The sequence below is a fragment of the Sarcophilus harrisii genome, chromosome 3, assembly GCF_902635505.1.
Source record: "Sarcophilus harrisii chromosome 3, mSarHar1.11, whole genome shotgun sequence".
NCBI lineage: Eukaryota > Metazoa > Chordata > Mammalia > Dasyuromorphia > Dasyuridae > Sarcophilus > Sarcophilus harrisii.
Genome location: NC_045428.1, coordinates 1163459 through 1178378, shown reverse-complemented (window position 1 = coordinate 1178378; position 14920 = coordinate 1163459). Strand labels below are relative to the sequence as shown.

The 14920-nt window shown below is 62.8% G+C and overlaps 1 protein-coding gene across 1 annotated transcript in view; it reads left to right on the top strand.

The window, feature by feature from the left end:
* Positions 1 to 3422: 3422 nt before the first annotated feature.
* SPNS3 (sphingolipid transporter 3 (putative)) overlaps positions 3423 to 14920 on the top strand; it is a 37607-nt gene continuing 26109 nt past the window's right edge. Inside the window, exons 1-5 of the mRNA XM_031957316.1 lie at positions 3423 to 3868; positions 5013 to 5078; positions 6059 to 6186; positions 6291 to 6313; positions 9806 to 10403. Of these exons, the coding sequence (XP_031813176.1) occupies positions 3673 to 3868; positions 5013 to 5078; positions 6059 to 6186; positions 6291 to 6313; positions 9806 to 10403 (1011 nt within the window). The 5' untranslated portion in view covers positions 3423 to 3672. The remainder of the gene's footprint in view (positions 3869 to 5012; positions 5079 to 6058; positions 6187 to 6290; positions 6314 to 9805; positions 10404 to 14920) is intronic.

Sequence of the window (14920 nt, the reverse complement as noted above, 5' to 3'; positions counted from 1 at the left end):
GGGAGAAGGCCCCCGGGCCGCCCCGAGGGAGTTTGGGGGCCCCCCGGGAAAACCCGCCCACCGTTGGCCCGGGGGCCCAACGGCCAACCCCGCCCGGGGTCCTTCCCGTCCCCAACCGGGCCCGGGCCGGGCCGGTTGCCCGAAGGGGGCGCGGAACCGCGGGCCCTTCCCTTCCGCGCCCGTCCCCCGGCACCAGGCGGAACCGATGGGGGCCCCATTTTGGGGGGGAAACCGAACCCATTGGGAAGGACCCCACCGGTCCCCGTCCCCAGGGCTGGACCGGAGCCCCGACCCCAACCGGGGCCCCTTTCCCAAGGAGCCCAAACATCCCCGACCCAGTTCCCAGGAGGCCCCTGACCCCCCCCGTGAAACCCTGGGTACCGGGGCCCCCAGGGGCCCCGTCCCGGGTCCCGCCAGGGGGGCCACCGGGCCGCCCACGGGTCCTCCGCCAACCCGGCCCAGGGTCCCCCAGGGGGGGCCAACCCCCCGTCCAGGCCCAGGGTCCCGGGTCCCAACCGGGGCCCCAGGTCCCGCCCCCCCAGGGGCCCCAAGTGGCCAGGGCCCCGCCCAAAGGGGCCGGCCCACCGTCCCCAGGCCCCGGTCCAGGGTCCCCACCCAGGGGGGCCTCCAAAGGGTCCCGCTCCTTGCCAACCCCAAGGCCGGGTTCCCCCGGGGCCCACGGGGCCCCGTTCCTCCGGCCCTGGTCCCCAGGGTCCCCCCAGGGGCCATGGGGGCCCCTGAAGGAGGGGGGAAGGAAAGGGGGCCCTCTAAAAACAACCCTTTCCTAAACCCTTGAGGCTGGGTCATAGCCTGGAGGGTGGGAAAACCCCCTTTTAGCACCCGCCGGTTGGGCCCACCGGGGGCGGGGCCGGGGTGGGGGGGCCCCGCCCTTTCCCTGGGTCCATCAAGGGAACCCCCCGCCGTTGGGCCGGGGCCCGTTTTCCCCGGGGAAGGGGGGAGGAGGACCCGCCCCCGTGAGTCCCCCGGGAAGGCCCCCGGAGGGCCGGGGCCCCTTCCCCGCTGCCGCCCCGTCCACCGACCCCTTGGTCGCCCCCCCTACCTGGATCCAGGACGGGCCGTCCGGGGAGGGGGGAAACCCGCCCAGGGCCTGGGGGGCCCAAGGGGGCCCGAGGGCCCTCAGCGGGGGCCCCGGGACCGCCTGGGGCCCAGCCGGGGCCGGGGGGCGGCAGAGCCCCCACGGTCCCCAGCCCCAACCGGACCGGGGGGGGGCCAGAAGGGCCCGAGGGGGCTTTACGTAGGAGAGCCTTAGAGGGGAAAGGACCCCGGGAAAGGGGGACCAAGGGGGGCCCCTGGGGCCCTGACCGAGGGCCAGGGAAGGGGAACGCCGGATCCCCGCAACGAGGACACGGGCCCCCAGGGGACGCCCGGCCCAGCCCAGGTGGGCGGCAGACTGGGCCCAGCAGGAGGGGAAGGGCGGGCGCCGCCCCCAGCGGCCCCGGCCCCCCAGGACGCCGGCTCCCCGGAAGCCGCCCCTGGGCCTGGGCCGGGCCGGCAGACGGCACAGCCCGGGCCGCGGGGCCCCCAGAGAGCCCCAGAGAGCCCCGCTCGCCGTCCGGGCGACCACGGGCAGGCCCGGACCTTCCCTGGGCCCGGGCCCCGGGCCCCACCCTTCCTGAGGGCCCAGCCCCGGGGGCCCTAGGGACCTAGTGCCCCAGGGGATTGGGGGGGGCCAGGGGCCCGGAGCCAACCAACCACCCTGGGGGGGAGCCCGGCGCCCGGGGGGAGGTGCCCGGAACCCCCCCGGGTGGAGGGCAGAACCCCCAGGCCCCCAGGAGGAGAGGAGCCCAGGGGGCCCCCGGAGGGGGAACGGGTGGAGGGAGGGCGGAGACAGCAGGGGCGGGGGAAACACGGGTGGGGCATCATGGGAGGGAAACGAGGAAACCAGCCCCTGGGCTTTAATGGGGGGGATGAGCTCAACCCCGGTCACCCGACAGCCAAGGAGGCGGACGGGACCTCGGGTGGCGTGAGAGGCGGATGGTCCCCATCCTCGGCGCTCCCCAGGAGCCAGGGTCAGGTCTCAGTGCCACCTTTGGGACGGCACCACACCAAGGGCCTAGGGAGGGTCCCCCTGTGGCCCTCCGGGTCCCTCCGGGCCCGGTCCCCCCGCCCCCCGTGGCCCCCGGGTCCCCTGATTCCTGGGTTTCTGCCCCAGCTGGGGGTGAAGGTTGGACCCCAAACCTCCAACCCCTCCCCCATCCCGGCCTTTCCCCCCATTTGGTTGGGCCTGAGCACTGTCGGGGAGGGAAGCCCCGACCCCTGGAGGGGCTCTTGGCAACAAGGGTCCACGTCCGGCTCTTTCCAACGAGGTCACTCGGGCCTTCGGTCACGGGCCAGGAGCTGGGTGCGCGGGCGACCAACCAGAGGCCCAGGACCCAGACCCTGGCCCCATGGCCTTCCCCAAGAGCCGTCCCAGGCCTGGGGCCCCGGCCCCCCCAGGGTCCCCCTGGGGGCCCCTTCCAGACCTGATCTGGGAGGGGGAAGACCGAGGACTTCTCCGGGCACGAACACTCCGGCCCCGGCTCCCCTCTGGCCGGTCTGGGAAAGTCCCCCCCGCGGCCCCTGGGAGTCCCATCAAAGGGCATTTCCCACCGGGAAAGAAACCACAGAACCCGCCCCACCCGGGCCCCCCCCAGCAGGGCGGGACTGAGGGGCTGGGGCCGGGGGCCGGGGGCCGGGGGCCGGGGCTACGGGGTCTCGGCTTTTACAGGAAGAGGCTCCGACTGATACCAAGACGGTGCCCGTACCTGGGAGTGTCAGCTCAGGCTTGGGGGGAGGGAGTGGGGGTGACCACCCAGAGGGGCTCGGGACGGGGAGGGGGGCGACCGCCCCGAGGACGGACCCTCCCGAGCCCAAGGTGGAGCAAGGGGCACCCGGGGTCTTTAAAGCCAGGGGGACGTTTGGGGACGTTGCCTCCGCAGCAGGGAGGCAGGACCGTGGGCTGGACGATTTTCCACCTGTCCCCGAGGAGGAATCCTGTCTGTGTGACCCCTGAGGGGCAGTTCCTCATGCCGGGGAACCGGCTCCGGGTGGAAGAAACTGAGCCTCCCCCACCTCCCCCCTCACCCCGGCCTGGTTCTGTCCTTGGAGACCCCAGCCCCAGGCTGAGCCCCTCCCCCCACAACGTCGGCCCCCGACCCCAGGCCCTTGGTGTTCTGGCCGCCCTCCTCAGCAGGACACGTGGGACTCCCGGCAGATGCGACTGAGGGGAGGGGGCGACAGAGGACCTGGTGGCCAGGTCCCAGTGCTCCAGGTATTTCTGCTCGCACACATTAGGCGCCTCCGGTGTGCCGCCCCCGCTGTGGTCCAGAAGGGACGAGGGCAGCGCCACCCAGAGTCCAGGGGCGGGTGTCCCGGGACAGGTGCCAGGGCGTCTGCCGGGGGACGACGGGAAGGACAGGGAGCTGGGAAGGTCAGCGTGGGGGGAGCGGGCCGGGGGGCGCAGGAAGCCACGCAGGGCCGATGGTTGCTGATATCCGGCCTCAGTCTTCAGAGGAAGAGACATGGGCGCAATGAGGAAGTCCCGGCCCCGGGGCCCCAGCTCTGCGGCCAGGTGGCTGCTCTTGAGGACTCGGGGGCCACAGGAAGTGCCGAGGCAGCCGAGGCGGGGAGGCCGGGCCCTGGGGCAGGGGAGGCCGCTCCACACAGAGGGACATGGAGAAGCCGGGCTGGGAGGAAGCCGCCTCCCTGCGAGCCCAGCCCGGGCTGCCCCTTTATGGAACAGCCGGCTCCCCGGGGGGCCCGCAGCCGGAGGGGCCCCCGGGCATCCCCCGCTCCCGGGCCTATGGGGCTGTGGCTGTGCTCTGCTACATCAACCTGCTCAACTACATGAACTGGTCCATCATCCCAGGTCAGCCTGTGAGGGGGGACGGGGGGGGGGGTCTGTGGAACGGTAACCTGGGGGGCACACGGCCGGGGAGGGGAGGTAGGGGGGCACACAGAATGCAGAATAAGGGCGGCTGTGAGGCCAAGGGAGAGCAGTGTGTGGGGGCTGCCTGAGGGGCCTGGGAAGCCGAAAAGGCCCTGTTCTGGCTGAAAGAGGAGGTATCTGGAGAAGGGATCGGGAAGGTGAATGGAAGAATTTATTAACCCTGAAAAAGAGTAACTAGAATTTTACGTTCCTGAGGAAAGGGCAGGCCCAGGCCTTTGGAGCCTTGTTTCATAAGAGGGTTCTAAGGAGAGGAGGGTTTCCTAGATTGGGGGTGCCTTAGAGAGGGTTGGGCCTTCCTTTTCCTGTTATTTTAGGATAATTTTGGGTTTTAAGTTCTGGTTGTTTTTATGTTGGGGGGTTTGGGGAGTTTGGATTGAGGGGGGTTATGGAATTGGGGTTCTAGGGAGGGGACTGGAAAGTTTTATGTGTAAGAGAGAGAAAAAGAGACAGAAACAGAGACAGAGAGAGGGAGGAAGGAAGGAGGAGAAGGAGAAGGAATAAGAAGAGGAGGAGGAAGAAAGAATGGAGGGAAGAAGAGAACAGAAAAAGAAAAGAGATAGAGGGAAGAGAGAGATAGAAAAGAGAGAGAGAAGAGACAGAGAGAGAGAGAGAGAAAGAGAGAAGAAATAGAGAAGAGAGAATGGAAAAGAGACAGAGAGAGAAAGAGAGAGAAAGAAGAGAGAGAGAGAGAAGAGACAAGAGAGAGAGAGGGAGAATAGAGAGAAGAAATAGAGACAGAGAGAGAATTTGAGAAGAAGAGAGAGAAAGAGAGAGAGATGAGACAGAGAGAGAGAGAGAGAGGAAGAAAAGAGAGAGAGGGGAGATAAGAGAAAGAAAAGAGAAGAGAGAAAAGAGAGAAAAAAAGAGAGAGAGAGACAGAGAAGGACAAAAAGAGAGAGAGACAGAGAAGGACAAAAAGAGAAAGAGAGAAGAGAAGAAAGAAATAGAAGAAGAGACAGAGAGACAGAACAGAAGACGAGCTGCCTCCCTCCCCCTGAGGAGAATTTAGGACCCCCTCCCCACTGGGGCTGCCTCAGTTTCCTCAATGTCTCTTGGTTCTCAGGGGTGCTGCTGGACATTCAGAAGCATTTCCACATCAGAGACTCAGAAGCGGGCTTGCTGCAGACAGGTGAGGGGGGGCGCCGGGGCTGGGGGCAGTAGGTGGGCTCACCTCCATCTCTGCCTCTGCTGCCCCCACTGCCTTTGACCCTGCCTCCCTTAGCCAGCCCTCTCCGGCCCCAAGCTTTGGGGATACCATGACTAAGCTTGGGGGACAGAGAACAGGGGCTTCCCTCCCCCATGATGGGGGCCTCCCAGACTGGGCAGGGAGCGGGCACTGGGGGCCCTCAGAGGTCAGAGGTCCGGGGGAAGGCGCAGGCGGCTCTGGCCAAGCCCAGGGCAGAATCCCCTCTGAGCTCCTTCTCCCTGCCAGTGGGACGCTCAGCCCTGGGGCCCATGGTCTGCTCTCCGCCCAGCCCATCCCCGCGGCCGTGGCCTCTGACCTCCCTTCTCCTCTGCTCCCTTTGCTCAGGCTCCCAGCCGCCAACCCAGGAATGGGCACAAAGGAGGGACGCAGGCTGAGGTCGGAGGTCAGGGCGAGGATCAGGTGCTCACTGTCCCTTTCCTGAGGGAGGGCTCTGCCCCCCCCCCCAGCGCAGGGACCCCCCAGAAGGCCACCTTCTGCCTCTTCTTTCCAGGGCTGAGGGATCTTCAGGCATGGGGGGGGGCGGGCATCTGGGCCCCCAGTTAAGGGAAGAGCAGCCCAGGTGGGGGAGGGGCTGGAGTCCATGGGGGGGGCTGGAAGAGGAGGGGCAGAAAGTGGGGGCTGGAAGCCTTAGCTGCAGTTACTGAAGGAAAGCGGACCTGGGGGCGGGTCTCCAGCTTTAGGGGCCGGGGCGACCTGTCACACTGAGGGCTTGGGGGGTTGAGCCCCTTAAGCCGCAGCCATGGGGTCCAGAGCACCAGCCCGAGGGGCGGGGCCGCTTCCCAGGCGTCCTCCCCCCCCCTTCCCCTCCCTCCCTCCCTCCCCCCCCCCCTCCCCTCCCCCTCCCCCCGCTGCGCCCCCGGCCCAGCCGCTCCGGCCTCAGGCCCTCGGGCTTCCTCCCGCAGTGTTCATCCTGGGCCTGCTCCTGGCCGCTCCCGCCTTCGGCTACCTCGGGGACCGCTACAGCCGGAAAGCCATTCTGAGCATCGGGATCGTCCTCTGGTCTAGCTGCAGCCTGGGCAGCTTCCTGGGGGTAGGGGGGGGGGGAAGCCGAGGTGATTTTACGTCCTGGGGAGGTAAGATGAGGGGTGGGCGGTTTTCCCAGGGGGTTTTACCCAGGGCCCCGGACCCTTTTAGCTTTGGGGTTTGGGAGACCGGAGGTAGGGGGTAGGGGGGGGGCCCCTTTGGGAGAGAGACCCCAGGAAAGGCCTTTGGATGAGGAGGGGTGGTTCCGGGGGGAGGGGGTTTGGGAGGGAGGGGGGAAGAGTGGGTTTGGGGGTTTTTGCTTTGGGGGGCCAGGGAAACGGGAGGGGGAATTTGGGGGGAAATTGGGGGGGGTTTTGGTGGGGTTTTTTTGGTGGGGTGATTTTCTTTCTTTTGGAGACTTTTTTTTTTTTTTTTTTTTTTCTTGAGAATGTTTTTTTTGTTTTTTTTAGTTTTTTTTTTTTTCTTATTTTTTTTAAGGAATTTTTTGGCTTGTTTTTTTTTTTTTTTGGGGGGGAAATTTATTTTTTTGTTTTGGAGAAAAAAAGGAAGATTAATTGATGGTTGGCAATTTTGTTGTGTTAAATTTGAGATTTAAAAGTTTGGGGATGGGGGAGAAAGGGAGTTTGGGGGTTTGGGTTTGAGTTTCGGAGTTTTGGGATTTTTTTGTTTTTAAGTGGAGTTTGGGGTTTGTTGTGGGGAGGGTGGTTTTTTGGGGGGGAGAATTTTGTTTGTTTTGGGAGGGGCAGGTTTTTTTTGTTTTGTTTTTTGGATTGGTTTTTTTTGGAAAGATTTGAGGGGGGTGCGGAAGGTGGGGAGGGGAGGTTTGGGGATTTGGTTTTTTCGGCTGGGAGGTTTTGGAGGTGGTGGGTTTGGGGGTGGGAGAGGGAGGGAAGGGGGTTTGGGGGAGGATTGGGGGAGGGGGGGAATTTATTTTTTGGGCCCCTGTCCGGGGGTTGAGGGGTGGAGTGTTGATTTTTTGGAGAGGAGGAAAGGTTTTGTTTTGGGGGGTTTTGGGGTGTTTGTTTTTTCTTTCTTGTTTTGTGAGTGTTTGGTGTTTAGGGGGGAGGTTTTAAGCTATTTTTGTTTTTTTTATTTTTTTGTTTTTTTTTTTTTTTCCTTTTTTTTCTTTTTTTTCTTGGATGTTTTTGGGTTTTTTTTCTTTGGTGTTTCTTTTTTTTTGGTTTTTTTTGGGGTTTTTGGGGGGGGGGGGGGGGGGTTGGGGAGTTTTTCCCCTTTTGTTTTGGGTTTTTTGGTTTTTTTGGGGGGTGGGGTGGGTGGGTATTTAAGCCCATTTGGGATTGTTTGGGGATGGGAGGGGGATTTTTTTGTTTTCCCTGGGGGGTGGGGGGGTTTAGGGGAGGGGATGTGGGGGGGTTTTTTGTGGGGTGGGGTTTTGTGGGTGGGGTTTTCCGTGGGGTTTGGGGGTTGGAGGGGGGCCGGGTTTTTTCTGAGTGGGGTTTAGTGGGGGTGTGCCAGGGGGGGTTTTGGGTTTTAGGGGGGGGGGTTTTCTTTTCTGAGGTTTTTTGGGGGGAGGGGGGGGGAAGGGCGGGAGTGGGATTTGGGAGGGGGTGGGGGGGGGGAGGGGTGTTTTGCTGGGTTTTGGTTCGTTTGTTTGGGTTGTGGTTTCCTGTTTTCCCAAGGGGGGGGGAAGGGGGGGGGGGGTGGTTGTGGGGAGGGTTTTTTGGGGGGGAAAGTGGTTTGGTTATTTTCGTGAAATGGGGGGGGGGTTTTGGGTTTTGGGAGAGGGTTTAGGGGAGTTTTCCCGGGGAAAAATGGGGTTGAGTTTGTGTGGGGAGGGGGGGGGGGGGGTTGTTTTGGGGTGGGGGGGAGGAAATTTTGGGGGGGGGGGGGAACCTGAGGGGGAAATGGGGTGGGGGGGGGGGGGGGGCTGGGGTGGTTTTTGGGTTTTGGGCGGGGATTTTGATTTTTTTGGGGAGGAGGGTTTGGGGGGGATTTGGAAGAGGGGGGTGGGGGTTGAAAGGTTTTTTTTTCTCTGTGGGGAAAGGGGGGGGTGTGAGGGTTGGTCTTGCGGGGGGGGTTTTTGGGAGGAGTTTGGTTTTTGGGAGTTTGGTTTGTGGTTGGAGTTTTGGTTTTTCTGGGCCCAGTTTTGGAAAATTAGTGTTTAGGGTTTGAGTTTTGCTCGGGGGGGCAGGTGAGGGGCAGGAGTTTGGGGGTGGGGGTGGTTTGGGGGGGGGGGGTGGATGAGGCTGTTTTCCCGGGAGGAGAAGGGAGGCCTGGGTCTGTTTTAGTGTGACGTTAGTTGGGAAGGGGTCCTGGGGGACCTGAGCCCAAGAGAGAAGAAGAGTTTTGTGGTGGGAGGGCTGCCAATGATGTTGAGTAGGGGGAAGGGTTGGGCCCTCAGTCAGTTTTATCTGGGTGGGGGTGGGACTAGGGGTTTCAAGCCCTCCCTCTTGAGTGGTGGTGGGGTTGGGAGGAGGGAACTACAGTCCTTGTTTCTGAGACATGTGAGAGGGGAGACGGTGCCCCCTTTCGGGGCCCCGCCCCGTGGGGGAAAGGGGTGCCTTTTTTGCTGGTGTGGGGTGAGGGGGCAGGGGAGGAAGGGTTTGGGGTTGGGGGGGGAAAGGGGAGGGGGGGGAGTTGGGTGTTGAGAGGGAGTGGGCCCCCTTTCCTAAGTGTTTTAGTGGGTTTCCCCAAAAAAAAGGGGAAATTAGTTGATTGATTTGTTGGGAAGGTGCTTGGGAGTAAGAAAAGTGGGGTTCCCGGGTTTGGGAGTTCCCCGTGCTGGATGCCCAAGTTGCCGGGTTGAAAAGGGTGGGGCCCTTGGGACAGGTCTGTGGATCCCCTGCTGAGGGGGGTGGATTGGGGGGGGTCCCTGGGGATGGTTGACCCATAGAGAGAATGGGCCAAAGGGGGGGGGGGCCCAGCAGGTGGCAGAAAGCTTCCCGGGGATGATTAAGGCCGCCTGTCATGGTAGGGGTGGAAACCACGGTAATGAGTTTGGGGGGGGGGGGGTTGGGTCCCTTTGGGGGCCGGGGGGCGGTGGACCCCGCTGGCCAGGACCAGGCCCGGGGCTGTTCCCAGGAGTTCTTTAATGAAGAGCCAATCAAGCTAATTCCCTGAGCTGGAAGAGGGGGAGGGGAGGAAGGAGCACCCAGCTAAGATCTGGCTTAGGAGAGGGGATGGGGGCACCCACATGGGACGGAAGGGGAGGGAGCAAGAGGAGAAGGAAAAGAAGGAAGAAGAGGCTGAAGGAGGGAGGAAGAGGAAGAGGAGGAGGAGGAGGAGGAGGAGGAGGAAGGAAGAAGGAAGGAAGGAAGGGAGGGAGGGAGAGAAGGAGAAAGAGAAGGAGGGAGGAAAGGGTTAGAGTTAGAAGAAAGAGAAGGAAAGACTGTCCCTCCCTTCAAGAAGCTTCTAATGTGGAAAGAACTCATAAAAGTAGACAGGGGTTTGGGGGAGGAGCAGGGAACTGGGTTATGCTATGGGTGATGTAGCCAGCCCTCCTCCCCCCCCAAAGGAGGCCCCGGAGGCAGAAGGCTCAGTCTGAGTCCCGTGAGCGCCCCCGTGGCTTGGAGATGTGCCCCCATCACACTCGGGCCCCCCTTGGTGACTCAGGAAAGAGGCTGCTCATTGCCCCCTGCAAGGGGGGCTGCTTCCTGGGGGAGGGGGTGTTAGCCTGTATTTGCAAAAGGATTTGTCTTTCCCAGTGCAGAAGAATCAGTGGTGCTTTCTGTGATGGGAGAGGGGCTGGGCAGGGGGACTGGGCTGGGGCTGGGCTGGGGTGGGGTGCGGGGCGGCTCTGTGGCTGCTGGACATCAGCCTTCTCCTGGCTCTCCCGGCTCTCCCAGGACAGGGACCAGAGCCCTCGTTTGGGCTCTGTTGGGGGGGGGATGCCCTCCCTGCCTCTTGTTTCTCCTGCCTGGGATTAACGGTGAGTCCCATTTTACAGACAGGAAAGCTGGGTTTCTGGGAAGTCACTTGCTCAGATCCCACAGGAAGCCTCAGCGCTGGCTCTGGGGACTGCTCTCTTCCTGCGGGCCCCAGGGGGCCCCCAACACCTGCGGGGGCCACGTCCTGTCCTCCCCTAACAGAGGCTCCCGTGCTCCTCCCCTCAGCCTGATTTTTGGGGCGCTGACGGTCGGGACGGGATTCGTCGGGGTCCTCCTGGGTGCCGAGATAGCGAGAAGGTTCAAGAAGCTCACCCCGACGGCGGAGCCCCTGGTGTGCGCGGGGAGCCTGCTGGCCGCCGCGCCCTGCCTCTTCCTGTCCGTCACCCTGGCCCAGCGGACCCTCCTGGAGGCTTACGTGAGTGGGGGCTGGGGGAGAGCCCGGAGGGAGGCGCCAAGAGCTCCCCCCGGGGGCCATTTGTTCCCACGCCATCCCTGGGCAGCTGGGAGGGGGGGACTGTGGATGAGGAAACAGGCCCCGTGACTGAGGTCCAGGCCTGGGCCTCTCCAGCCCCGCCTCCCCCTCCCCTTGTGCCTGGCACCTGCTTCCCTGGCACCGGCTCCTGTGCCGCTCGGGCACTCAGCCTGCCGGGGATGAGGAAGAAGGTGGCAATGAGGAGAGCTCCCGGGGGCCTGCCAGGGCTTGGAGGAGGCCCTGATGGGCACGCCTGGGATCCAGATGGGCAGGACCTCAGGGGCCCTGTGGGCAGCAGCCAGCCCCCCGGAAGGCCGCCCAGGCTGGGCGCCAAGGCTTCTGGTGGGTGCAGGGGGTCACCCATGGTTGGCACAAGGGCTTTCAGTATGGAAGGGGGGGTCACCCAGGGTTGGCACAAAGGCTCCCCATGGGGGGGCATTCTGCACTCCTCCACCACCTGATGGGGAGGAAGCTATTCCTGACCTGATGCCAAACCAGATTCTGCGGGATTCCCGGGTCCCGTCCCAGCCCCAGGTGCCGGTCAGAACCAGCCGATTCTGCTCCCCTTGGCAGCCCTGCAGCGGCTCCATATCCCCGCCGCCTTCATCTGCTCCTCACGGGGCATGGCCTCTTTCCCCGAACCGGCCTCTGGCTCTCAGACGTGCCCGAGGAACTGGGCACGAGCGCCCTGGGCATGAAGCTCACCAGAGATCGGGGAGCTCTCGGGGTGGGAGATGGGGCTGTGTCTGTTCGCCAGGTGCCAGGACCAGCCCAGGTGTCCTCAGGAGACCTGAGGGTGGCCCTGGGAGCAACGGGGACAGAGGACCGAGCCAGAAACGGCCCCAAGCTTCTGGAGAGACTGTGTCCGGGCAGATGCTGGACGCCCTGGCTAGCCTTGGGCGCCAAATGGACCAGGCAGCAGCGTCTCCTGCTCCCTCCCCTCGCCCGGTCCCACAGTTTTGGCTTCCTTCAGCAGGGCCCGGGGCTCTGGCCATGGTGCCGGGCTGGGGGCGCTGGCCGTGGTGCTGGGCGGGGGGTGCTGGCGGTGGTGCCGGGCTGGGGGCGCTGGCCATGGTGCTGGGGAGCTCTCCTCCTGTCAGGGGCAGTCCTGGCCAAGGAGCCTGCCGGGCTGCCACAAGACACCAGTTACAGTGATGAACGCTCCCTCCCTCTCCCCAACAGGAAGCCCCCGCCCTTCTCCCTGGGCCCCCCTCCCAGAGGGCAGTTCTCCCATCAGTCCGTGCCGTTCTGATCCTCCCCCGGGCTGGGAACAGGCCCAGAGTAGCTGAGAGCCAGAGGGCCAGAGCTGGGCTCCCTGTTGGGGTGGGGGCGGCTTGGACCCTCCGCCAGGTGGCCGTGGCTCAGGTGACGGGGACGGGTCCCCAGAGGGGGGTGACCCTGACGATGCACGCATGTGTGTGGTGCATGTGCATGAATGTGTGATGTGCGTTTGTGCACTCATGTATATACGTACCAAGAAAGGCAGGTATGTAAAGACAAATAGACATATACAGAATATATTGAGACAGAAGACAAACGGACAGATAGATGGACAGACAGACGGACGGATGGACAGGAGCAAGCCGGCCCGGAGGCGCAGGCACAGCGCTTCTTCCCTGCTTCCATTGGGGGGTGGGGGGGTGGAAGCGCAGCCAGGAGGTCGCTGCCTTCAGGAGGCAGGGAGAGGGGACGAGGACCCAGGGCAGACTCCAGAGTGTGGCAGCGAGGGGGAGGGGGCGACAGAGTGAGCCCTGGCCGGGCAGAGGGTCCGGGATGAGCTGCCCTGAGGAAGGGAAGGCTGGGGACACAGCAGGGCCTGGCAGGAAAGGGTGGGATCCAAGGCTGCCTCCCTCTGAAACAAGGCAGGAGGAGGAGGACGTGGCAGGGAGGCCTGGGCCAAGGGCTGAGGGAGGGCCGTAGTCTTGGTGCTTTCAAAGATCTGGGGTCACCTGTTGTAAGCAGGTTTGTCTGGGTGGGGGTGGGAGAGGGCAGAGTGCTGGGGGAGGTAACAGAGAGGCAAGAGACAGAACAGAGACAAGAGAAACAGGGAAAGAGAGACAAAGAGATGGAGAGAAGAGGAGAAGAAGAAGAAAAGAGGAGGAGAAAAGACAAAAGAGGAGGAGAAAGGAGAAGAAAAGAAGAGACAAGAGGAGGAAGAAAAGAGAGGAAAGAGGAGGAGGAAGAAAAGAGGAAAAAGGAGAAGAGGAGAAAGAAAATGAGTAGGAAGTAAAGAGGAGGGAGGAGAGGAAGAGGAGGAGGAGGAAGAAGAAGAGGAGGAGGAAGAAAAGAGGAGAGAGAAGACAAGGAGGATAAAGAAGAGGAAGAGGAAGAAAGGAGAAAAGGAGGAGGAGGAAGAAGAAAACAGGAGAGAGAAGAGGAAGAGGAGGAAAATGAGAAAGAAGAGGAGGAGGAAGAGGAAGAAAAGAAGAAAGAAGAGGAAGAAAAGAAGAAAGGAGGAAGAGGAGAAGAAAGAAAGGAAGAGAAAGGTAGTAAAAGAGGAAGAGGAAGAAAAAAGAAGCAGAAGAGGAAGTAAGAAAACCAACAGGAGGAGGAAGAAGAGAAAGAAGAAAAAGGAAGAGGAAGAAGTAGAAGAAAAAAGAAGAGGAAGAAAGGGAGGAAGAAATGAAGAGAAGACAGAGGAAGATGAGGAAAAGAGAAATAGAGAGAGGAGAACAGGGGAGGGGGAATGCCTGAAAGGGTCTGTGTGGGAGGTGGGTTAGGGGCCAAAAGAAGGCCTGCCTCCCCGGCACTGCCAGGCCCACCCAGCTGACTTCCTGTCTTGCCCCCCAGCCAGTTCTATGGAACCAGCTCTTGGGAAGGGCCTCCTCCGGTGCCTGGGTCACAAAAAATGACAGAGCCTGTCCTCAGTGAAGGGGGACACAGACAAAATGGGGGGCCTGGGAGAAAGGCCTCCCTCCGGGGAAAGTGATGTCTGAGCAGACTTGACTGAGGGGGGGAGGTGAGCGGGGGGGGGCATTCCAGGCAGGGGGCCCAGCGTGGCCAAAGGTGCCCAGGCAGGAGCTGGAGCTGGCCCGAGGGGCTGGAGGGGAGAGGGCAGGAAGGGGGTCCTGGCTGGAGAGGCTTCCTGTGGGCCTTGGGCTAGAGCTCCTCCCTGAGGGGCTGTGCCTGGGGGCCAGTGGGCTGGAGAGGCAGGGAGGAGCCCCCTCCCACACATAGCTCTTGGCTTATGCTTGGGGGTATACAAGGGTGAGTGCTGCCCCGGCCCCCATGCCCACCTCAGCCTTCTGCCCACCTCCCTGGCTCCCTGCCAGGCAGTGAGAAGGACCTTTGACCGCCTGGAAGTCTGCTTTGGGGCCTTTGCCTAGGAGCCGGGAGGCGAGCGGCAGCTTTGGGCTCTTGTCCATTTGGGTGACTCAGTGCCGGGGCAGCTGTCTCCGAGGTGGACAGCCTGGCTGGTCTGGCAGGCCCTGCCAACAGCACTAAGTGTGAAGCCGCGCACACAGTAGGTGCCTAATAGAGGTGAGCTAAATTAAATTAAGCTCATTAGGTCGAGGCAGATTGCAGGCCCTGGCACCTTGGGCCCTGTTGGAGATGCCAGCTTGGCGGGCACTGGTAGGAGGGAGAGCCTGGGCACGCGGGGGATGCCATGCCAGGCCGCGAGCTTGTCGCCACCCCCACCCCGGCCTCTGCCCCCTCTGGGGCTCTGGTACCTCCCTGCTCCTCCATCCCTCCCCAGTACCCCCTGGGGGGCTGCTTCCCCCTGCCGGTACCCACTCACCCCAGCCTCCCAATGGAGCCTTTCTAGGGAGGTTTAAAGGGGATCCAAGCCTTGAGTGAAAGGAATGCAGAGACTTGGGGGGGGCCCTTAGGGCTCCAGAAGTCACCTGACATGGAGGGTCCCAGCAGAGGGAGGGCGACTTTTTTCAGCGATGCTCCTCCCTGGGAGGGGGGGACAGAATTTTCACCCCACAGCAGTGACAGCTTCAGAGGGGGCTTCTGCGACCCCGGCCCAGCACCCGGCTGCTTTCTGACGAATGGGGAGGCCGGGAAGCCGGCACACACTTGTCCTCTTACGTGTCTGCCCCAAACCAGGAAGGCGGGTCCGGGCCCTGGGCAAGGGACATCACCCGGGCATCCTACAGGGCGGACTCAGAAAACCAGCTGAGAGTCGTCCCCTCTCTGGCCTCCCGGTGGCGGCTGCTCTCGAGCCCATGGCCAAACTCCCCAGTCGTTCTCCTTTGGGCCGTTTGTCCCTCCTGTCCCTGCCCCAGCCGCCTGCTCCTGGTCAGCTTTACATTTATGACCTTCCTACAATGGGACACAGTTCCAGCTTGGTTGCCCCAGGCAGTGGGGTAGGGGCAGGGTGGCCCCGATGGCTGCCTTCTCCCTCTGCAGCCCAATGCTGCCCATGGGTGGGGTCGCTCGGGCCCACTCAGCTTCCCAGGTCACCGATTTTCCCAGGAAGTGGGACGTGGCCCCAGCCCCCTCCTGGTTTTATC